The following is a 25316-nucleotide window of genomic DNA, read 5'->3' on the forward strand; positions in this document are numbered from 1 at the left end:
GATTGGGCAGAGTGACAGCTTATCTGCTCTTAATTAAAAGTGAGACAGTGAGACAGAAACAATTTGGGAATATTAATTATTTTGTCCAATCAGACCTCTTTTGTCCTCATGCCTAATTTAAATACTCAAACATCTGCTGCATTAGTAAATAGCATGAAAGCTGAAATGCAGCTTTTCCAAGGATAATGATCGCAAAGGTTAAACATGGCAGCTCAGTACCAACATCTGTTTTCTCCCCAATTGAAGATGTTTTAATTCAATATTGCTTTCTGCTTTTATTCATCATAATTTATGAGGATTTTTTTTTGCCTAGGCTGCAGGGACAAATTGTGCACTGGCGCAGTCAATCAGCAGGTAGTACACCAGATGGTAAAAAAACTATTATGTTTCACAAATGTTCTCACCAGCAACTTTCCACCAAAACTTCGTCTTATCCGGACAAACATCAGTTTATGATTCTAGATAATGCAACTGTTTTTAAGAAACTGAGCGTGCTTGCCCTTTCATCCTAAATCCCAACCTCCTCCCGCGGAACTTGCTTCTTTGACAAGTAAAAGTTACGGGGAGAAGACCGAAGAATGGGGTCTGAGAGGGATAATAAATTGGCCGTGATGGAATAGCAGAGCAGACTCGATGGGCTGAATGGCCTAATTCTGCTCCTGTGGTAATGCAAGCGTGCTTTTTTCCACTGAGGTTGGGTGGGACGACAACCAGAGGTCATGGGTTAAGGGTGAAAGGTGAAAGGTTCAAGGGGAACACGAGAGGAACCTTCTTTACTCTGAGGGTGGTGAGCTACCAGCACAAGAGGTGCATGCAATGTCGATTTCAACATTTAAGACAAATCTGGAGGGCTATGGTCCCAATACAGGTCGATGAGATGAGGCAGTTTAAATGGTTCAGCATGGACTAGATGGGCCGAAGGGCCTGTTTCTGAGCTGTACTTTCCTATGACTCTATGTCTTATGGTCTTATGGACAAATGTCTGCTCGCCTCAGCTAAGTGCTCCTTGGAGCCCAGTTTTCTGACATTTCTGTTGAGCTCTTTGTGAGGTTTAGGATGTGATTATGCAGGCAGTGGGAAAATTATCCCTCTTGTGTTGCCTGATCTCATTGCTCGAGGTCCAGTGCCACACAACCCTGCCACTTTGATCTGGCCCACGCCTTCATTAACCAGGTCCAACACTTGCCTTTATTGGATCTTGCACTTCCTTATACAAGTCATTGTGGGGGTGTTAGTCGGTGTGCAGTGAAGGTTAGTTGGTCTTTGTTAGGGTTAGGGTAAGGGTTTGGGCTTTTTCCACCAGAGGCATTTTGCAAAGACAAGTTGATATTGGATTATTTAGAGGGGAAAAGAGATAACGTGAAATCATTGCATAAACAACATTGTGGGTGCATGATGGCTACTAGGACTAATAATATTTTTCAAGGAGCCTACAAGTACTTATTTACTATCTGCTACACCACTGGTGTGTAGGGCAGCAATGACAGTCCTCCATAACCAAGAGGACCACAACCTTGTCATGGGGTTTGGAGGCTTGCATAACTCAATGACCCGGAGAGCTATGTTGGCTGGAGTCAGGGCTCTTGTGCTTTGGCCCTTGGTAGGGTTGTCCATTGGTAGGTCAAAGGGTACAGGCCAGAGTGGTCCACCTGTCCTCCAGCTTTGGGGGTTCAGCTCAGGGCTAACGACCCTGACTGGTTAAAAAAGGAAAACTGTTACAGAAAAAGCAGTGAAGAATCCTTCTACGTCTTGAGTGTACGATGGTATTCCTGAGTCTCCACCCGGAACTTGCATGACTGACTGTAGTGAAAACTGAACCTACAAGCGTGATTGGGCAAATAGCCTACAATTTGCCAAATTAATTTTGTGGAAGTAAAAGCACAATGGAGGTTTTGATACAAACAAAAAGGCACAAATTTTTAAGATTAGAGATGAGAGATTTAAGAGAGACAGCAGGAGAAGCTACTTCACGCAAATGGTTTGGAGTGAACTGTCAGAAATAACGGCTGGGGCAGGCATATTAGCGATATTTCCAAGCCATCTAGATCAGTACGCGGATAGGAGAGGTTCAGAGGGCTACGGGCCAAACATGGGCAGATGGGACCAACTCACTGGCAACACAGTCAGTATGGATGAGTTGGGCCGAATGGCCTATTTTCATGCTGTATGTCTCTATGACTCTACAGGGAAGACTTATACAGGTGAGACCATACCTGGAGCACGACATACAAATTTGATCTCTGTACCTATGGAATGATAGCTTTGAAATCCTTCACAAACAAGAGAGAATCCTCAGACGCTGGAAATCCAAAGCAACACACACAAAATGCTGGAGCAACTCAGCAGGCCAGGTAGCACCTATGGAAAGGAGCACAGTCGACGATTCGGGCCGAGACTCTTCGGCAGGACCTCCTGATGGAGAGAGAAAGAGAGAGAGAGAGAGAGAGAGAGAGAAGAAACTTTGTGACATGGTGCCACCATACTTGCTGGTGGATCTATGATTAGATGGTGGGTGAGAGGGGGAAATAATCACGGGAAGGCTGGACCTTCAGAACTGAAATGAGAAGAAATGCCCTCACTCAACCGGAATTCTGCACTGGAGGGCAGACAGGCTCAGTCGTTGAACATAGTGAAGGCTGGGTAGATCTTTGGATATGTTGGAAGATTACGTACATGTGAATCATACAGTAAAGTGGATGAGTGATTGGAATGCAGAGATATTACTGAACAGCGGTGGAGGCTTGTCCAGAATTCTTAAGCAATAGATTTGTTTCCCTTTCAAAAACTCCTGGGTTGGGGAAGTAAATCCTGCAAGATGACTGTCAAATTTCCATCATGTGATGGATTTCCAAATTATTGAAACGATGCCACTGAGTCATGTGTCTGTAGACAAATAAGCAATAAATACCAACAACATGAGATGAAGGGTCCTTGGAAGTGAGTCCACAGGTTGTGGGAACATGCCAATGATGGGGCGAGTGAAGTTGAGTGGTTATCCCCTTTGGTTCAAGAGCTTGATAGTTGAGGGGTAATAACTGTTCCTGAACCTGTGATGCGAGTCCTGAGGCTCCTGTACCTTCCTCCTGATGGCAGCAGTGAGAAGACAGCATGACCTGGGTGGAGGGGGTCCCTGATGATGGTTGCTGATTTCCGGCAACAACGCTCTGTGTAGATGTGCTCCATGGTTGGGAGGGCTTACCCGTGATGGACTGGGCCGTATGCACTACTTCTGTAAGATTTTCCATTCAAGGGCATTGGTTGTGATGCAGCCAGTCAACAGAATCTCCACCACACATCTGCAGAAGTTCGTCAAGGTTTCAGATGTTTAGAACTTTCAGTTTGTCAAAGTTAGTGCGAACTGTATGTTTTGATCTACACGTGAGAGATAAATTAATCTGAATTTCAGCTTCTCCAATTAACTTCTCTCTCCTTAAAGCAGGAACAGGGAGGATGATATCCCTGCACAGGAATCTGTAGTGCAGGATCATGATCAGCACAGTATGCTATTATTGCGTAAACTGCTGCTGTTAAAGCTCTGTTAAAGGCTAGACGTTCACACCCCTTGGACACAGAATAATCAGACGCTGCCAGCAACATTATAGTCATTAAAATCAATTGATTGGAAAATCTGGGATGCAAGGCTGAGAACACTGAAAAGACATTCTTAAATATTCTGCTAGTTTATTTTAGTTCCATTTAAAGATGTTACACAGCACACTTCTGAACATAGAGTATTACCTAGATGCCAACTGCAAAGACAACATATTATTTCCTAAGACCAGGGAACCCAGCCTCAGAATAGAGGGACGTCTATTTAGAATGGAGATGAGGTGGCATTTCTTTCACCAGAGAAGTGGTGAATCTGGGGAATTCGTTGCCACAGGTGGCTGTGGAGGCCAAGTCATTGGGTATACTTAAGGCGGTTGATTAGACAGGGCATGAAGTGTTACGGGGAGAAGGCAGGAGATTGGTGCTGAGAGGGAAATGGATCCGCCATGATGAAATGACAGAGCAGACTCAAAGGGCCAAAGGGCCTAATTCGATTCCTATATCTCATGGTCTTCTATGTGATGTAACAGTGAAAATTCATGCATTGCCCAGATAACCCTGTGGGATCACTAGGCAGGGAGACCAAACACTTTACTGAATGTGATTCTCCATTCCCTTGCGACACCCAGATGGACGGAGAGATTTACAACTTCACGTTCCTGAGCAACACTTCATTTTACTTTCGACGCCGTCATGAAAGAGATGGCCAGTGCCCGGCTTTGGGCTGGGAGAATGGAAAGCAGAGGCGAGATCAGACTATCAGAGAGAGGATTCCAGCGTGTTACAATGCCCACATTTTCCTCAACAAACAATCTGCTGGGGGGACTCAGCAGGTCGAGCAGCACCTGTGGAGGGGGGTGGGGATAGGAATTGTTGACATTTTTGGTTTCCATCCTGCCATCCTTACGCGCTCTGGTTTATATGTAATTCCAGAGGCGGGAGGAGAAGATGGCGACGCGACGCAGCGCGCGTAGCCTCTCCGGTGAAATGATATCGTATTTGTTAAATAGGGGCCGTGCACAACTCTGATTTGATGGAGACAGCTGTAAGAAGCACGGAGGAACATCTGGAGTAACTTCTCAAATGCCCGGTTTGCTGCCGCTGCTACTGTGCCATCGAGAATCTCCGGAGGGAGGGTCCCAAAATCCCCTGCTTTGCCTGCTGCTGGCAGCCAGGGCTGGGGTCGAAGAGCTCGGCAGAGATGGTGCTCGGTGTCGGAGGGCTGGTCGGAGCTCGAAGTTTTCGGACGACTCGGAGTCGGACTGTGGTCGGGTATGGCAGGAAGTTTTTTTCCTTCTCCCGTCTGTGTGAGATGTGGGACTTTCGAGGGACTTTGAACTTTTTACCATGCCCATGGTCTGTTCTTCATCAAGTTACGGTATTGCTTGCACTGTTGTAACTATATGTTATAATCATGTGGTTTTGTTAGTTTTTCAGTCTTGGTCTGTCTTGTGTTTCTGTGATATCACACTGGAGGAATATTGTATCATTTCTTAATGCATGCATTACTAAATGACAATAAAAGAGGACTGTGTGTCCTCATAATCTAATCTAATCTAATATATTGTGATGGACTTTCAAATGCCATCTTCGGCAGCTTAAAGCCCCCATCAGTTCAAGGGCTTGGTGAAGGCATGATCACATCCCACAACAGAACCATAAGGAATGTAAAAGTCCCCAGAGTAAGAGCGTAGCACAACGCTTCACAGTATCAGTGACCCAGGTTCAATTCCCACCACTGCCTGTAAGGAGTTTGCACGTTCTCCCCGTGACCGCGTGGGTTTCCTCCATGTGCTCCAGTTTCCTCCCACAATCCAAAGACGCACCGGTTAGTAGGTTAATTGGTCGTTGTAAATTGACCCGTGATTAGGCTGGGATTAAATCGGGGGTTACTGGGTGGCATGGCTCAAAGGGAGGGAAGGGCCTATTCCACACAATATCTCAATAAATAAACGATCATAAATTCAACTCTCACTTCAGAGACAAGCGCAGACATCTTGGCTGGCATTGAGAACTTCACTGCCAACCTTTCATACAAGATATTTCACTGAAGTCTATCCACTAACTTCTGCTAATTTCCCTCTCTCTCCATCCTTCACACTTTTTCCATTCCTCATTCTGATTGCCTTCTCAGCCCTTTTCCTCTCCTCCTCTGCCCAACACCTCCCCCTTATCCTCCTCCTTCCCTTTCCTCCGTGGTCCACTGTCCTCTCCTATTAGATTTCACCCTTTTCAGCTCTTTACCTCTCCCGTCTATCGGGTCCCAACTTCGTACTTCATTCCCCTCCCTCCTACACCCATCCACAAGATCCCCAGCATCTTCAGAACCTCTTGCGTTTACTCGTTCCAGAATTAATCTCTTCTCCCCGTGTTTATTCCCCTGAGCGCCCCTGCCCACCTGCTTGCTGCCTCGCCCTTCCTCGTGGTGGAGGTCGCAGGTTTGGGAAGCGAGGTTGGGAGTCATCCAGCCAGTGTATTTTCTGGACTCCTCACTTCCTGCGGCCACTGTGTGGCAGAGGTGGGCGGAATGACTGTTCAGAGAAATGGTCAAGTTGGCTGTGTTATCCTTGGCAATACACACCCAAAATGCTGGAGGAACTCTGTGGTAAACCATGTATATATGTTGTAACTCGGTTACCTGTCTGGACACGACCCTCTGCTGACTGCCCCTGTGGCTCCTCCCACAGAGTCCTGTATAAAGGTGTTCGCCTTGCCCCTCCCCCTCAGTCCGGGGGCAGACACTCACTGTGGAGGTCGTATTGTACAGCGAATAAAAGCCTTTCAGTATTTTACCAAACCTCAGTCTTTTGGAGTAATTGAAGGTGCTTCAAACTCAACAGGTCAGGCGGCGTCTGCGGAGGAAAATTAACAGTTTTGGATCTGTTTTCAAGAACTGATGAGGAGCTCACTCTTGTACCTTTTGTCAGTGTTAATCCTCCAACCAACAATACTCAATGAAAATCTTCCCACTATTTGCTTGACTGTCATGCAATAGTCCGTCACCTCTTGCATTGTTGGGACGTCCCAGGTGGTGGATTGAAACCTCTCCCCTCCAGGGAGGGATTGCAAACGGACTCCTTTTCCAATCAACACACAGTCGACTGTTAAAATTGGCTGCAGCCTTCAGTTTATTTTCCTTCAACTCTACAAAATTCAGAGTGATAATCCTGTACAGCAACATTTTCAAAGGTAACGTCCGGCAGAAAAGCTGTGATACACATTCAGTAGGTTGACAAAAAGAGTTTTAAGGCGGCTGGACCTGTGGCTGTATTCACAAGACAGGCGGGAGCCTTGAAAAGGCGCTGAAACGGTATAATTTACTTACTGCCCCCTCAGCCTCCCCCAGTCACTCCCACATGCTGCCTGCCACCCTGCTCTGGGGGTATACTTAGGCGAGCAGCTGGTCGGTCACTGGTGCCCCTCCTGCTCATTCTTAGAGCAGACCCTGTGGATGAGGTTGCAACCAGCTGGTGGAGGCCCTCCTACCTTGGCTGTAGCTTCATCGTCCTTGGGTCCTCTTTCAGGGGCTTTCTCACCAACAGTACTGGGCAGCTGTGATACACAAAGTGGAGGGGGGGGGCTCTCGAGGCGGGCTCATCGGGGGGCAAGTACGAATGGGCATCAACTGCCCACCCTTGCCAGCGGTGCCCACAGGACTAAAGCATCAGCTACCTTTCTGCCTACTGAGCTTGGGTGACATTATCTGTACGGCGACCCAAACCAAGGGGAAACCCTTGTCCCTGTTGAAAGCCCAAGGACACTTCTTGGGTTCAGCCGACTTTCCTTTGGTCCCTGTTGAACTTTGTGACTTTTGAGGGGAATAATTACCACTGGCCCCAGGAAGAACCCGATCCAACTAGCTCCTGGTCTTTGCTTCATAGGGCTTGGCAAAGGTGGCAACTTCTAACTGGCCCCTAATTTATTTTTGGAAGCACTGACGGGCTGAACAGGGAGCTCACTTCCATTGCCATAAAACTAAGGAAAGTCAACCTGCACATTACCGGCAGCTGAAAGGTCACTGTAAATCCAACTGCACTAATGAAATGGATAACAGAATAAAGACACACGTTCCCCAGTAATCAGTTGGTCACCAAGCTCACCCAGCCCAGCAGAGCTGCTGGAGTGACCACCAGTACCTCATGGTAATACAAAGACATCAACAATACTCCCACCCCATCCCAGCCCTGATAGTTTATCCACGGCAAACTGCACACAGACTACTAGACCTAAAGAACTGGATACAAATCATGGCCAGGGATCAAGAATAGAGTGACAGCCTCCGCCCCGACAGCTTCCCTAACCTCATTCCTGCTCGGCATTGACCCCGCGACCCTGCCCCTGTCACTTCTGCCAATCACGCTCCCCAAATGGCAGACCGCGGATCAGGAAGACAACTTTTTCCTGTCAATAAAGAGAACATAGAAGGGTACAGCACAGGAACAGGCCATTCAGCCCATAATGTTGTGCTGTACCAGCTAAAAAACAAATCAAAAACACCCAAACACTAATCCCTCCTACCTACACCATGTCCATATCCCCCCATCCTCCTTATACCCATGTGCCTATCCAAAAGTCTCTTAAAAGCCTCTAATGTAATTGCCTCTAACACCATACCAGGCAGCGTATTCCAGGCATCTATCAGTCTGAGTAAAAAAGTTAGCTCTCACGTCTCCCTTGACCTACCCCCTCTCACCTTCAATGCATGCCCTCTGGTATTAGACAATCCAACCCTGGGAAACAGGTACTCTCTGTCCTCTCTACCTTGCAAACCTCGATCAGATCTCCCCTCAGCCTGGGGCGCTCCAGAGAGAAAATCAACCCAAGTTATCCAGGAAATGCAAAGTGGAAAAATTAACCCCCCCAAACAATTGGGGGATGGGTAATAAATGATGCTTGGATGTCTCAAAGGTCAACCTGCCCCCTAAAAGGCACCTTGTATCCCCTCAGATAGTAAGCATTGCTGAAAGATCAGGCTGTTTGGCCAACTGCACTTGAATAGAAACATACGAATGGCAGAGCAGACTCGATGGGCTGAATGGCTGAATACTTTCTTTATGCAGGCTTACTGCCACATTGGTGACCATTTTGGGGTAAGGGTCAAACCAAAGCCAACAAGTAGAGACCTATTGACTGTAGAAGGTTGAGAGGCCACTACTCAACTGGAGGCAGGTTCTATGGTGTCTGCTTTTGGAGTTACCAGAGCTTTCTCCACTCCTGGGCTGTTGCCAAAACAATCATCCTGAAATTAATCGACACCGATGACAGCTCTGACCACAAGACTGCCACAAGTTCGATAAAAGAAGAGGCTTGAGGCCTAATGATTTCAGGCTGACTTGTACTAAGGTGGGATGCCCCATGACTGAATCACTGTGCCCCTTCAGATAAAAAAGCAACGTTATGTACATACAGTGGGCACACCTAGGAAAGTAACTTGCAGAACTTCAAGCACGAACAGACTGCTTTCTGGCACCTGAGAATCGCCCCAACCAGTCCCCCGTCTCTTGCCTTCGCAGTTTGACGGACCCAGTGGCGTCCACATCTTCCTGCCCATTACCACAACAAGGCGAAACACCGGCTGGAGTTGGAAGAGTTGCGGCAAACTTTCGCAAACCAGCCGTTCGACTCCGACAGAAGTCTTTCCCAAAGTGACCAGAATCACAAGTGCTTTCTCCCGAATGGAGCAAGGAGCCAGGCGCTGGGCCAGGCGCTGGTCCTAAACCGCTCACCTGACCGGCTAATTAAAAAAAAACATGACCACAGAGAGAGTGCGGCTTGCAATACCACCTCTCACCCACCCTTCACTTGACCTGAACTCCTGGTGGTGCCACCTCTGCATTAGTGCTGAAAGTTCCTCTTTCGAAGGGTGTTCCTGCAGGGCCAGGACTGCTTTGTGAATACAGCCAGTCATTATGGACATCCAACATCAGAGGGCGCCATTGTACCTGTCTAATCCTAAAAATATCAAAATTCTCAAGCTTCTGTGAAGTTTCAATGAAATTTACAACCAGTTAGCACTGAAGTTTGCTTGTCTGACTTCCCTACGATCCTCCTGTACTTTGCTCTCTCCCTCTTTTTTGTGCCTCTTGGAACATTCTTATTCTTCGACAAAATCCCCAATCAGCGTCTGCTTGTGACGGTTGGTTGCAGACGATGTCCATGCCCCTTGCTTTCTGCACCCGGCTTCCTTACGACCAGGACGTGCCCTGTTTACCTTGACCTGGGGAGGGAAAGAAACTCCAGTCAATTCTATTTGCATCTAAAGACAATATTGGTTCAGTCTTGCAACCTCATGCTATGAAATGTTTTTCACCCTCTGCGTGCCACCTTGGCTGAACGGAGGAGCACTTTTAGGAATAGACTAAGACAACCACACTGCGTCAAAGAGTGTTATACGAGGTCATTCTTACCCTTGCCCATTAGGCTCTTTAATGAGTCAATCTATAGATAGGGAAGTGATGACCCCTCTCCTGTTAGACTGTTTGAGGTAACTTATTTTTTATTCTTTCTAATTCTCTTCTAATATTTATATCTGTGCACTTGTAATATTATGGTGACACTATAATTTCCTCTGGGATCAATAAGGTATCTATCTATCTAAAAGTTATGTACACAACAGATGCTGGAAAGCTAGATCAACACCTATAAATTGCTGGAGGAACTCAAAAAGTCAGACAGCGTCTATGGAGATGAGTAAACAGTTGACGTTTTGGGCCACAACCCTGATGAAGGGTGGCAGGGGTGGAGATATGGCACTACCAGAGGAGATGTGAGGCCCTCCCCTCTGCTAACCTGCAGGTCACCCTTGGGCAAGGTGTAGCACCTGCTTACCCCCCCCCAATCAGGGTCACGTGAAGCCATGGGAGCTGGTGGTGGATGGTCGTATGAGCAGCTGGTGCACATCACAAGTCCTGGTTATGTGACCACTGACAGCAGGCAGACAATCTCTGAAGTGTATTGATAATGGCTGGGGTCACCCATCTTGTAAAGACGCTGCCCAGAAGAAGGCAATGGCAAACCACTTCTGTAGAAAAATTTGCCAAGAACAATCATGGTCATTGACCACGATCGCCCACGTCTTACAACACGGCACATAGTGATGATGTCATACGACATGGCACACAATGATGATGATGAAGGTGTGCTATTAAAAGTTGTGATATTCCTTTAGGAAACCAATAGATGTCGCCAGGTCAACTCTGCTTCAATATAACGCCATGGCTCAACTGGAGTTGTGGTGAAGCTTTATAAGCTCTGGTTAGGCTACATTTAGATTTGTTCACCACATTATAGGAAGGTTGTGGAGGCTATACAGAGTCTGAAGAAGATGTTAACCAGATGGTGCCTGGATTAGTGGTCATGCTGGAGAAGAGATTGTTTTCCCTGGATTGGTGGAGGCTGACAGAGGCTTGTAAAATGATGAGGTATAGATAGACAGCCAGTACCCGTCTCCCAGTGTTGAAATATCTGCATTTAAAGAAGGGATTCCCAACCTGGGGTCTATGGACCCCCCCCCAGGTTAAAGGGAAGGGTCCATGGCATAAGGAAGGTTGACATCTCCTGATGTAAAGTGAGAGGAAGAAAACTCAGGGGTTAATGTAGGGGTAGGTCCTTTTACACAGAGAGCGGTGGGTGCCCGGGGTCACGGTGGAGTCAGATATGAGAGATGTTTAGATGCAAGCGCAGAGAATGGAGGGATACGGGTCATTCTGAAATCAAGAGGGTGCTTAGGTGTCATTAGCTCAATTAGTTTGGCGTGAGATCGTGGGCGTAGGGCCTGTTCCTGTGTTGTGCATATCCCTATTCTGGTTTGATGGATGACTAGCCCCCAACCTGTTACCAGCTTTTCCCTCAGCCTCCCCACACACCAAGTTATGATTTATGACCAATGTGCAAGGAAAATTAATAACGTCCACCAATAACCAGGCCGCGTTGAAAGTTATTTAGCAGGCCAGTTGAATCCTTTTGCAGCTGAAGCACTTAAGCACTTCACTGGGACGTGATTAATGGTCGTTGGCCTGATACATTAGCTCTGATTTTCTCCCTCAACAGTTGTTGCCTGCCTTGCTGTGTATCTCCAGTGATTTTTTTTTTGTGTTACCTTTAAGATCCCTAGCATTTTGCATTGTTCTTTTGTCCAATGATTTTTCTTCTCGGAGGTTGCTTGAAGCTAAACGTTGGTGCTTTTTAACTCCTGTTACCGCCAGTGCTTTCACTCGGGCTGGCAAATCTAATGGGGACATAGAGTGTAGCAACTGGGCAGCGGAGCGGAGATACGTCTCTACCAAAGGAGGTGTAAGGCGTTCCTTCCCGCCACTAGCCTATAGGTCACCCTTGGGCAAGGTGTAACACCTGCTTAGCCCCACAGTCAGGATTAAGTGACCATGGGAGCAGGTGGTGGATGGTTGTATGAGCAGCTGGTGCATATCACAAGTCCTGGTTATGTAACCACTGACGCCAGGCAGAGAATCTCTGAAAGGTATTGATAATGGCTGGGTCGGGTGGGGGGGGGGGGGTCACTCGTCTTGTAAAGACACTTCCCAGAAGAAGGCAATGGCAAAAGATTTCTGGAGAAAAAATTGCCCAGAACAATCCTACTCGATAGGCCATGATCACCCATCATGGCACACAATGATGATGATATATCATTGAGTGTAAAGCATCCACAAGCAATCCCTTTCATTGTGCTGTTTACAGGACGTTTCACAGGAGTGCAATCAGTGAAATGTTGCACAGATCTGCAGAACTGGTATAGAGTGGGGTTGCTGTCGTCCTGGCCCGCATTTTACATTCCGCCCCCTGGTGCTCTCACCAGCCACTCTGACCTTCTCCAGACCAATGGCTCTAATCAAGTTCTGGGGCTAACTACAATGGATGTCTTGTTAACCAGATTGGTTTGGGCAGCAACTAGCTCTCAGGAGGTGGAGCCTGAGGACACACACACCAAGGACCACCTGACTGACAGCATCCAAACCGGACTGGGATACCAGATCTCAAACTAAGGTCCAGACAGGGATACTGGGTCTCAAACTTGGGACTGGACTGATTACTGGATCCCAAACCAAACACAGGACTGAAATCCTGGATTTAAACTCAGGATTGGACTGTGATACCAGATCTCAGACTCAGGACTGGACTGTGATACCAGATCTCAAAGTCAGGATTGGAGTCATATGCCGGATCGCAAACTCAGGACTGGACTCATATAGCGGGAGGAGAGAAAGCAGCGCGCTGCGCGTGCGCAGCCCTCTGGTAAAAAATGATATCGTATCCGTTAAATAGGGGCTGTGGACAATTCTGATTTGATGGAGAGGGACGTGAAAGCACAGAGGAACATCTGGAAGAATTTCTGAAACGCTCATTCGCTGCTGTCGTTACTGCGCGGTCGGGAATCTTTCGGAGGGAAGGCCTCAAAATCCCCGGCTTTGCCTGCTGTTGGCGACCGAGAAGGAGGTCGAATCGTTCGGATAGAGATGGCGCTCAGTACTCGGTGTCGGAGAGCTGATCAGAGCTCAAAGTTTTCGGATGACTCGGAGTCGGACCGTGGTCGGGTACGGCAGGGAGTTTTTCTTCCTTCTCCTGTCTGCGTGAGACATGGGACATTTGAGAGACTTTGAACTTTTACTGTGCTCATGGACTTCTTCATTAAGTTATGGTATTGTTGCACTGTTGTAACTATATATTATAATTATGTGGTTTTGTTAGTTTTTTTCAGTCTTGGTCTGTCCTGTGTTTTGTGATATCACACCGGAGGAAATATTGTATCATTCCTTAATGCATGCATTACTAAATGACAATAAAAAGAGGACTGCGTGTCTTCATAAACACATAAATCGGATCTCAAACTTAGGGCTGGACTCTTATACTGGATCTCGACCTCAGGACTGGACTGCGATACCGGATCTCAAACTCAGGACTGGACTCATATACCGGATCTCAGACTCAGGACTGGACTGTTATACTGGATCTCAAACTCAGGACTGAACTGAAATAACGGATCTCAAACTCTGGACTGGACTGAACCCAAACCAAAGGCTGGGATGAGATTTTGAGCTAAGTGCACATCTTTATTCCCAGCAGAGTAGGAATAACATTTGGAAATGGAAGAGAATGCATTATCATTAATTATTTGCCTTCCATAGTAGAAGAACACACTTAAGTCATCCATAGCTATTGACCGGTTCATCACCAGGGTGTGACACAGAGCAATAAATGGATCCATCAACATGAATGGGCACTTCCTGACCAATCATAGTCATAGTAGTCATACTTTATTGGTCCCAGGGGAAATTGGTTTTCGTTACAGTTGCACCATAAATAATTAAATAGTAATAATAAACAGAGTAATAATAATCAGAACACAGAGAAAGAAAGGAATTGCGTACGGAGAAACCTACCAGTGCTCCTGGATGGGATCCTGTAAGAGAAACAAAGTCACTCAGTAAATCTTTCATTCATTCAGCAACGGCTTCAGAACAAGGTAAAAATAATTGACCATTTATGTTAACAACAGGAATTCTGCAGATGCTGGAAATTCAAGCAACACACATAAAAGTTGCTGGTGAACGCAGCAGGCCAGGCAGCATCTCTAGGAAGAGGTGCGGTCGATGTTTCGGGCCAGACTAGTCCTGACGAAGGGTCCTGGCCTGAAACGTCGACTGCACCTCATCCTAGAGATGCTGCCTGGCCTGCTGCGTTCACCAGCAACTTTGATGTGTGTTGCGTGACCATTTATGTTCAAAGGTTCATTTGTTATCAAAGCATATATGCATATACAACTCTGAAATTTGACTTCTCCGGCTAGCCACGAAACAAAGAAAGAGCATGAACGTCATTCAGAGTGAATGTGTCCCCGCACTGAAAAGATAATCAAACCGCAAAGCCCCTCTCTTTGCACACAACGGAACAGGAACACCGCACCCCCCTAAAAAAATAACAAAACCATCGATGAAGGTTAGAAAGAGGTGTCAAGGATGATTAAAGGGATTTTATGGAGAGGGACAAGAATTCCTCCAGTATCTGCTTTCATGATAACACTGGTCAACAAAGATCTTGCTTCCTGAATACTTTTGGGTGTACCTTATGGATTTTGGCTGCTGATCATGAAAATCACCATGACGTTTCCCTACCACGCACCCCTTTTTTTTTGAAATCACCAATATTTGCTATTTCAATTCATAATTCAAGTCAGAATGCCAAGATTAAGGGAAGGCACCTTTGTTGGTCAACAAATGAAACAGGTCATCAATGACAGGCAATTCGAAGAACTTCTAGTGGGACTGGAGAAAATCGCAAGGAAGGCATTCAAGGATGTTGTTGAAACTTTTCTTGGCAACTACTGAGCACCAAACTACATGCAGTTGGTTGACAACATGATTCAAAGCCCTGAAGTGCAACATGACACTAATGATTCATTTTCTGCATTGCTATTTACACTTGCTGTCTGCAAATCTTGGTGCTGTCAGTGACGAGCATGGTGGGACGGGGCTACCACGGTGCTTAACAGTGACTCCTTCAAGCCCACCTGCAGACACAGTTTAATTTTGACCTTTGTTGTCTCCCTTTTCCCTTTTTAGGATGGATGGGATGGTGTTGGAGACACTGACCTGGAGTTACACTTAGACTTCATCTTTTTTGTGGAGTTGGGACGCGCTTCTGGGGGCTCACGACCGGCTGCCTTTCGAAATTCCAAGGACGGGGCCCAGAAGACGAGCGCACCTTCGGGGCTCCGAGGCCTCGCGGCCCTGGTGGAGAACCAATTCTATGCCCGCGTTGCTGGCTGGAGCATCGCGGGAGAAAACAGAACACCGGATTGGCTGTCGGGGGCTCTGTACTGGGTGAATCGCGTGCTTCCTCCCTCTCATGGTGAGGGAAATTTTGTTGCTGATTCTCGAGTCGGAGAACTCGGGGGGGGGGTGGGGGGAAAGCACGCAGCAGACTTTACCATCGCAAGTCAGGAAGTTGTTTTATTTATGTCTCCCCTCTATTTGCCACCTTATTAGAGAGAGAGAGAGAGAGAGAGAGAGAGAGAGAGAGAGAGAGCCGAATTGTTGTGTGAATGATTAGTTTCTGTTGTACTGCAGATCATGGTCTTTCCTGGGGGCTTTGCTGTTGCTTGCTTGGTGGGTGGAGGGTGCAGATGCACTTTGCTTAATTAAATATGGGGGGGATGGTCGTTGCTTTGCTGATGCTTGTGCATGGGGGGAGTAGGGGGGGCTTTGGGATTCAAAGCATTCTTACTGTCACTCACTTTTTGGGGCACTCTTCTGTTTCCTTGGACGTCTGCGAAGAACAAGAATTTCAGGGCGTATATTGTATACGCTTCTCTGGTATCAAATGGAACTATTGAAACTATTAATGCATCTAGAGTCAGGAAGTGAGCAAGCAGCGTCATTGTAGACCCATCACACCCTGGACACCACCTGTTCCAACTCCTTCCTTCTGGTAGGCGCTTTAGATCACTGTATGCCAGGACAAATAGGTACAAGAACAGTTTCTTTCCGTATGCCATCAGTCTTATGAACACTTGAATTTTAGTCTATTATAAACCAAGTCCACCTGTACATACACAGGTATACCTCATTGTATATAGTTCACGATTATTTGCACTATTGTTTTGTTTGCTTTTTGATTCTGTACAGCGAGAGCTCAGGGAAACCGGCATCAAACTCCCTGCATGCGTCCACATACTTGGCGATAATAAAGGATTCTGATTCTGATTAAAAGGTTTCACTAGGACATTGCGGTCATGGAGAAACGGGATCAAGGCACCTGGAGTCCATCAATGCGGCCTGATTATTGTTGGACACTTAAGCAAGAAGCCTCAGATGCTGAGAACAAATTAAAATCACCAACAAAACACTTCTAGCTCAGTTGGACTATTGCAAAGGATCAGCACCATTACACAAGTAAACGCATTATATTCTATTAAAGTTAATGTCTTGTTTCTCCAAATTCCTACGTGATACAAGTAGTCTGAAATTATATTTGTGTTCAGCTTCAAGCAGTCTATCATAAACAAAAAAAAATTCTGAAGAAGCAACACTCTCAAAAAAATTTGTTATCCAGTATAAAAAATTAAAACTCCTTTCACCAGTGATGCTAAGTCCATTTATAATCTAGAACGGGGCTATAATTTTTGGAAGTTTTGGTTTGAAGTATTATTAGTCTCCAAATGATAAAGATGAATTAATTCCCCTGTGAGTTTTCAGGACTAATATCGGTTGGACAGAGAGGCAATGGTCCCAAGAGGAGGTCAGAAGTTTCACTGCTATAAATAAATTATTCCTACACAATTTTACCCTGGTCTCAAATACTCTACAGGTTACAGATTAATTACAATGCCTTCCCAAAGTTTCCAAGCAATATGATAAATGAGCTTCCAATCCGTAAAGTACTGTGTTAGTAAATATCACTGAAAATATTAATTAAAATATAATTAGTGCAACTGCACTTTATTCCAGATTTGCTCTCCCAGAGCTGGTGCGTCATTACTCAAAGCTGTCAGTCCACATCTTCTCTACCTGAACTCACAGTCCACAAGCCATCCAACCCACAGAGTCCTCCTTCAGTTGGCAGACACCTAGACATTCAGTCCCGGGCAGCAGAGTTTGGCTGGAGTCAAGGAAGGCAGATATTGGGGTCAGGAAACAGCTTGTGTCACCACTGTGTTATGTGCTTATCTTTACAGAGCGACCACCAGCATTAAAGTATTGGAGGCTCGCGATTAAATCGTTGCTTCGAAATGCTGTTTAATGCTTTCAAGTGTTGGGCAATGTGGAGATGTAATGGGCATTATAGAATCTGATAGGTTTAACGGAAGCGATGGATACTGCGAAATCTGCCAATTGACCCTGGATGTCATATGAAAATGGATAGGCTTTACCATTCAGCCCATCTGGTTCGTGATAGTTTATGTTCCTACTGGGGTCAGACCCCACTTGGAGTACTGTGGTCAGTTCTGGTCATCTCACTACAGGAAGGACGTGGATACTATGGAGAGAGTGCAGGGGAGATTTACAAGGATGTTGCCTGGATTGGGGAGCATGCCTTATGAGAATAGGTTGAGTGAACTCGGCCTTTTCTCCTTGGAGTGACGGAGGATGAGAGGTGAGCTGATAGAGGTGTGTAAGATGATGAGGGGCATTGATCGTGTGGATAGTCAGAGGCTTTTTCCCAGGGCTGAAATGGCTAACACAAGGGGGCATGGTTTTAAGGTGCTTAGAAATAGGTACCATAGAGACATCAGGGGTAAGTTTTTCACACACAGAGTGGTGGGTGCGTGGAATGGGCTGCCGGCAACGGTGGTGGAAGCAGATACAATAGGGTCTTTTAAGAGCCTCTTAGGTACATGGAGCTTAGAATGATACAGGGCTATGCAGTAGGGAGATTCGAGGCAGCCTCTAAAGTAGGTTACATGGTTGGCACAACGTTGTGGCTCAAAGGGCCTGTGATGTGCTGCAGATTTCTATGTTCTATGTACTGGGACTCTTCCAACCGTTTTTCATCTCATTGACACACCTCTATTTTGGTGTTATAAAGTTTGTATTCTGGAGAGTGGAACTATCCGGAGCTGTGTGAGTAGTCTAAACAAAGGGTGGAATAACTTCAAGAGAACTGACCCATTTAATTAAATCTTAGTGTCTTGCTCCACACAAATGTGCGCACGTATACACACACACACACACACACACAAACTGAAACTCATGCACAGATGCACACACAGAAACAGGCATCTCTCATACACGCACAGCATGAGACCATAAGACATAGGAGCAGAATTAGGCCATTCGGCCCATCGAACCTGCTCTGCCAATTCATCATGGCTGATCCATTTCCCTGTCAACCTCATTCTCCTGCCTGCTCCCGATAACCTTTCATGCCCTGATTAATCAAGAGCTTTATCAACCCCTGCCTTAAATGCACCCAGTCACCTGGCCTCCGCAGTCACTCGTGGCAATGCATTCCACTGCTCACCACCCTCTGGCTAAAGAAATTCATTCTCATCTCTGTTCTAAATGGACATCTCTCTATTCTGAGGCTCTGCCCTCCTGGTCCTAGATTCCCCCACCATAGGAAACATCCTCTTCACATCCACTGTAGCCAAGCCTTTCAGTGAGATTCCCTCTCAACCTTCTCATCTCCAGCGAGTACAGGCCCAGAGCCTTCAATTGCTGCTCATATGATAACCCTTTCATTCCTGGTATAACCACAATCCCTGATGAAGGTGACGGAGATTCGAAGCCCAAGAAGAGTTTATTCAACATAGAAATTAATTTACTTTTGAATTTATTTAATTCCCTTGATGCAAAAATATATTTAAACACGCGTCTAAACCGAACTGAACTAAACTGAACATTCCTAGACTGTTTCAATTACTCTGAGGTTTGATGTTTTAGACTGTGTTTCGTTTGTTTTTTCTGCTGTTTGTGTGATTTGTTTTTTTTTTGCATTTTGGGCACTTGGTGTTTCCTTGAACGGGTTCCATGATGTTTCTTTGTTTTGTGGCTGTCTGTGAGGAAGATGAATCTCAGGGTTGTATACTGCAGGGGTCCCCAACCTTTTTTGCACCGCGGACCGGTTTAATATTGACAATACTCGTGCGGACCGGCCGACCGGGGTGGGGGGTGTTCAAGTAGGGTTAAACTCACCTCAACATGTCTTTTACAGTTAGGGTTGCCAACTTTCTCACTCCCAAATAAGGGACAGAAGTAGCAGTCAAATCCCGGGACTCTTTACCCCAAGAAAGACTACCATGACCATGAAGCCTTGCGCAGGCACCCGTGTGCGTGTGTGATGTGCGCATGCGCGTACGTGCCGATTTTTTTCCCCACAAATCGGTTTTGCCTTCATCTTCCTGACTATACTGCACATACATTATTTCTACTTTATATAGGCTGTGTACTTATCATATCATTCCTACTTTTACTATATGTTAGTGTTATTTATTTTCGGTTTTATGTGTTATTTGGTATGATTGGTGAGGTTATTTTTTGGGTCTGGGAACGCTCAAAAATTTTTCCCATATAAATCACTGGTAATTGCTTCTGCGCTTTACGCCATTTTGGCACAAGAGGTTTCATAGGAACGCTCTACCTAAGCGGGGGAAATATGGGACAAAGGCGGTCCCGTATGGGACAAACCAAATTAGCCCAATATATGGGATGTCTCGGCAAATACGGGACAGTTGGCAACCCTATGTTCAAGTTCAACAGTGCGTGACAGGAAATAAGGAAAGCTGCAGCTAACTCATATCGTTTCCTCACGGCCCAGTAGCACATGCTTTGCAGCCCGCTAGTTGGGGACGACTGGTATACTGCATGTATACTTTGATAATAGATGTTCTTCTGGTAAGATGGTGGCATGTATACACGCAGAGGCCTCTCAGAGACCAACCAAAGGTGCTTTTCCCTTTGTCAAATGTGTCTTTATACATATTAGGACCATTCTCAACTCCAATAACTATGTGTACAGCAGGTCTACTGTATCAGCGAGCTGCTCATTGTTTGGAGTAGCCGGTCGTAAGAGACGGGCTGGCGGTTCAGAGAAAGCGAATTGGCCTGCTGAGCTGAGACAGTTGGGTCAGGCTGTCGGGCCGAGGGATTCAAGTTGGGCAGCCAGGCTGAGGGATTCGAGTTGAACCATCAGGCCACAGGAGGTTCCAGATTGGGTTCGGAAGAGCAGACCTGTCTGCTGATCGTGCTGCTCCCGGCAACTCGGAGCCTCCAGGGTTGGTGCCTTCAAGTTGGTGCGGAGGCATGTAGTGAAACTGTGAGTGACTGCCTTGGACGTTTCTTCTGCGATCACAAGACCCTGTTGGACTTCGATTGCCGCAAGCCTGCTGCCCTTGTTTGGCGGGAAGACAGGCCGCGAGACAGCAGTGTTGCCTCGGTTGTAGCGGGACTAGGCCCTAAGCTGCAGGCTTGCATTGTAGTGTAGCATCCAGCTCGGCTGGGGGTGGACTCTCCTGTTGGTGCTGCCTTCTAGTGTTGGATCGGTGGAATTACAGGCTGAACTGCCGGGAATTTGTTGCTCAGGGTCTTCAACTAAATATGTGTTTTCTCATGTGACTATGTTGTCTGTGTTTTCCCTTTCTCGTTATTTTGAATGTGCATGTATGTTTTTGTACCTTGACCCAGAGGAACACTGTCTCGTTTGGCTGTATCCATGTATGGTTTGAATGACAATCAAACTTGATTTGATTTGAATTTGATTTGAAATATACTTTGAACTTTCTGTATTTTTAGTGCTTCAATTTACACAGAAACACAGAAAAACTACAGATCCTTCGGCCCACAAAGCTGTGCCAAACATGTACATACTTTAGAAATTACCTAGGGTTACGCATAGCTCTCTATTTTTCTAAGCTCCATGTACCAATCCAGGAGTCTCTTAAAAGACCCTATCGTATCCACCTCCACCACCATCGCTGGCAGCCCATTCCACACACTCACCACTCTCTGCATAAAAAATGTACCTCTGTTCCCACTTGCAAGCAACTTAAAACTGTGCCCTCTCGTGATAGCCATTTCAGCCCTGGGAAAAAGCCTCTGACTATTCACATGATCAATGCCTCTCATCATCTTATACACCTCTATCAGGTCACCTCTCATCCTCAGTCACTAAAAGGAGAAAAGGCCAAGTTCACTCAATCTATTCTCGGAAGGCATGCTCCCCAATCCAGGCAACATCCTTGTAAATCTCCCCTGCACCCTTTCTCTTGTTTCCACATCCTTCCTGTTAGTAAGGTGACCTGAACTGAGCATAGAACTCCAAGGGGTCTGACCAGGGTCCTAAATAGCTGTAACAGTACCTCTCGGCTCTTAAACTCAATCCCACCTTTGATGAAAGGCAATGCACTTTCTTAACTACACAGTCAACCTGCGCAGCAGATTTGAGTGTCCTATGGACTCGGACCCCTAGATCCCTCTGATCCTCCACACTGCCAACAGTCTTACCATTAATACTATATTCTGCCATCATATTTGACCTACCAACATAAACTACCTCACAGTTATCTGGGTTGAACTCTATCTACCACTTCTCAGCCCAGTTCTGCATACTATCAATGTCCCGCTGTAACCTCTGACAGCCCTCCACACTATCCACAACACCCCCAACCTTTGTGTCATCAGCAAATTTACTAACCCATCCCTCCACTTCTTCATCCAGGTCATTTATAAAAATCACGAAGAGAAAGACGAAAATGTTTTAGTAATTTTGATTTGTCCTGAAGCTGAATTTCCAGTTTTCATCGGTACCTGAATGCCAAACACACGTTTACAAGTATTCAGTCTCAGTGACAGCTTTGACAACCGGCAGGTCTGGGACAGGGGCTCTCTGGATGTCAAGGTCATCGGTAAGGAGGAGCCCAGAGCTAAACTGAGCAGTTCTGTTTGGCTGGACACTGTCTAGGAAAGAGGCGTGGCGTCCAGGCTGGAGTCGGTGCTGCCCCCCAGTGTTTGCTCGGCAGAAGACAAGCTGTATTGTGGTCGACTGCAGGTTTCCGTGGCATTCATGGGTCTGGACTATTTTTTTACTGGCTGTATTTTACTGCTATCTCACATGTGTTTATTATCTTGTATGTACTATGTGTGCTTTGTGCTGTGTGTGACTGTTGGTATTATGTTTTGTACCTTGGCCCTGGAGTAACGCTGTCTCATTTGGCTGTATTCATGAGTATTCATGTATGGTTGAATGACAATTAAACTTGAATTGAATTGAATCAGTTCACTGGTCGATGGGAACAGCATTATTTCCCCACTAACCCTACCACTGCTGATATACTAGGCTAAAGGGTTGGTAGAGTTTACCATTAAATCTATGACTAGCTGCAAGGTAATGTTGCAGCTCTGTAAAACCCTGCTTAGATCACACTTGGAATATTGTGCTCAGTTCTGGTTGCCTCATTTTCGGACGAATGCAGAAACCTTGGAGAAGGTGCAGTGGAGATTTACCCGGACGCTGCCTGGATTAGGGAACATGTCTCATCAGGATAGGCTGAGTGAACTTGGGCTTTTCTCCCGGAGGACGAGAGGTGATTTATTAGAGGTGCACAAGATCAAGTGGATAGCCAGAGACATTTTCCCAGGGCAGGAATGGCTGATACTAGGGGACATAGTTTTAAGGTGATTGGAGGAAAGAATAGGGAGGATGTCAGGGGTAAGTTTTTACAGAGAGCGGTGAGTACATGGTACAGTCTGCCAGGAGTGGTGGTAGAGGCAGATACATTAGGAGTGTCGAAGAAACTCTTAGATAAGCCCATGGACGATAGAAAAATGGAGGGCTATAAAGTGGGGAAGGATTAGATTGATCTTCAAGTAGGTTAAAAATCTGGCAAAACTTTGTGGGCCAAAGGGCCTGTACTGTGCTGTTCTGGTCGATGTTTAATGTTCAATATTCTAATTGCCTCACCCACCCCACTCCCAGCACTTACACTTACAGCATAACCCAGGGGATCAGAGTGAAATCCCACTGGGAAAATTAAAGGGATAAGAGGGGGAGAAGAGAATGTAAGAAGGGAGCGGGGAGGATAAAACAATGGGGAGAGAAAACAAAGATAAAGGGGAAGAGCCAACTGTTGCTTGGAATGCAAGAGGAATCCGTCCAGCTTTTGTAATGAATTAATTCACCTTCATGTTGGTTTGAAATGAATTTTATTACTCCAGTTTCACTGCGAGTTCAACTATGGTAATTTATGCAAAAATACTGATATGCAATCTGGTAGAATTATTCAAACTTTGGAAGATTATGTTCCTTGGCCAAGTCCTTTATCGAATTCTGGTGCAAGGCTCAGAAAGGCTTAGCAGATTCAGAAAGATCCATCAGGCACAAGTTAAAATAAAACGATGCGCTGATGAGTTACGAGGGCCTTTCAGAGTTTAAAACAACTGAAAGCAGGAATTAAATTTATTTAGAGTGTCGCACGGATGGGAGATTTAACAGGCGTTCAATGGAAAGATGTTTATTACTAAATTGTAGATGTGGTACATTGCAGAACAACATGTGATTTGTAATAATGAGACTGACTGTGTGCTTCGTCGAATCTGTCTTGGGAACATTAATAGGGTGAGACTAGAGATGCTAGTACTCCAGAATAGGAGACATAATGCAGCACGTCAAAGAGACCCTGTAACTCACGAACTATCAGTCCAGATCGCTGCTCGTAGCAGCAGAGCCCCAAGCTCGGATGGAGAATTAAGCGCCAGGTCAGAGTGGAAAAGGTTAAGGTGCTGGGGTCCAAGGCGAGGTACTGGCCAGATCAGATTGCCACTCCACAACGTTTACCCAGCTCTGCGCCGAACTAGGGGACTCTCCTTGAGGACTTCAGTTCAGAAACGCTATTTGCTTGCGGTGATTGTTTGCATGATGTTTTTTTTCTCCTTGCACGCTGGGTGTTTGCCAGTCTTTTTATGGGCTATTTTATTCTTTTCCTATATAGGCTCGATGTGGTTTTTACTCTCTGCACATTGGGTGTTAGACAGCCTTCTTTTACACGTGTATAAGGTTTTTTTATGGGTTGTCTTTGTTTCACGGCTGCCTTTAAGGAGACAAATCTCAAGGTTGTATAAAGCATAGATACTTTCATAATAAATGAACTTTGAACTTTGCATCACTCAGTTAAACTTATCCTCCCTTGATCCTATATTGATCATACTTTTCCCAACATTCCCATAAACCCCACCCAGATTCTACCCTTCTAGGGGACTGTGGCAATGAACTTTGAACTTGATGTGACACTAATATTATGGGATAGTATGCATCAAAGAAAGCACAGCATGATTCTTCAATGTCACTTGAGGGTTGAATGTCAACTGAATGAGGAGAATTGCGTCATTAATATGGGGGAAGAAAGAATTAATTTTATTTGTGGCATACAGCACTGTGCAAAAGTTTTAGGCACATATCTATAGCAAGGGTGCCTTAGATTTTTGCACAGTACTACACTTGTCAATGTGTGGAGCGGAGAGCTAGTTTGTAAATCTGGCGGGAGCAAATGATCACACACACACACACACACACACACACACACACACACACACACAGCTCAGCAGGTCAGGCAGCATCTACAGATGAGAATAAACAGTCAACATTTTGAGGCCCTTCAGGACTGGAAAGGAAGGGGGAAGATGGCAGAATAAAAAGGTTGTGGGGGGGGGGGAGAGGAAGGAGGATAAGCTAGAAGGTGATTGGTGAAGCCAGGTGGGTGGGAAAGGTCAAGGGTTGGAGAGGAAGGAATCTGATAGGACAGGAGAGGAGACCATAGGAGAAAGGGAAAGAGGAGGGGATGGGGGGGTGATAGGTAGGTGAGAAGAGGTAAGAGGACAGAGTGGGGAATAGAAGAAGAGGAGAGGAGGAAGGAAAAAAAATTATCGGAAGGGAAATTTGATATTCGTGCCATTAGGTTGGAGGCTACCCAGACGGAATATAAGGTGTTGCTGCTCAAGCCTGAGGTGGCCTCAACTTGGCAAAAGAGGAGGCCATGGACCGACAAGTCAGAACAGGTATGGGAGTTGGCGTTAAAATGTTTGGCCACCGGGATGTTCCGCTTTTGGCGGATGCAGCGGAGTTGCTGAAATGGCGATGGCGGGGTGCCACGGGAGGGGTGTGGGACAGGTGGTAGAGGAGAAGTGTCGGGGCGGGGGGGGGGGGGCGGCGTGGGTGCAGGCACACCCAGCCCTGAGACAACAGGCCAGGTCATCTCATTCCAAACAACCGGCTTATTGATCGTTGCAGAATGTCTCTCTGGTGCTTCCCTCTCCCTTCCCCTT

The 25316-nt window shown here is 46.2% G+C and overlaps 1 protein-coding gene across 2 annotated transcripts in view; it reads right to left on the minus strand.

The window, feature by feature from the left end:
* Positions 1–6715: 6715 nt before the first annotated feature.
* nkain1 (sodium/potassium transporting ATPase interacting 1) overlaps positions 6716–25316 on the minus strand; it is an 891479-nt gene continuing 872878 nt past the window's right edge. For both annotated transcript variants that reach the window (XM_063035499.1, XM_063035498.1), the window contains 2 exons: positions 13944–13963; positions 6716–9766 (listed from right to left, as the gene is read on the minus strand). In XM_063035499.1, the coding sequence (XP_062891569.1) occupies positions 9735–9766; positions 13944–13963 (52 nt within the window). In that variant the 3' untranslated portion in view covers positions 6716–9734. The remainder of the gene's footprint in view (positions 9767–13943; positions 13964–25316) is intronic.

The sequence above is a fragment of the Mobula hypostoma genome, chromosome 28, assembly GCF_963921235.1.
Source record: "Mobula hypostoma chromosome 28, sMobHyp1.1, whole genome shotgun sequence".
Taxonomy (NCBI): domain Eukaryota; kingdom Metazoa; phylum Chordata; class Chondrichthyes; order Myliobatiformes; family Myliobatidae; genus Mobula; species Mobula hypostoma.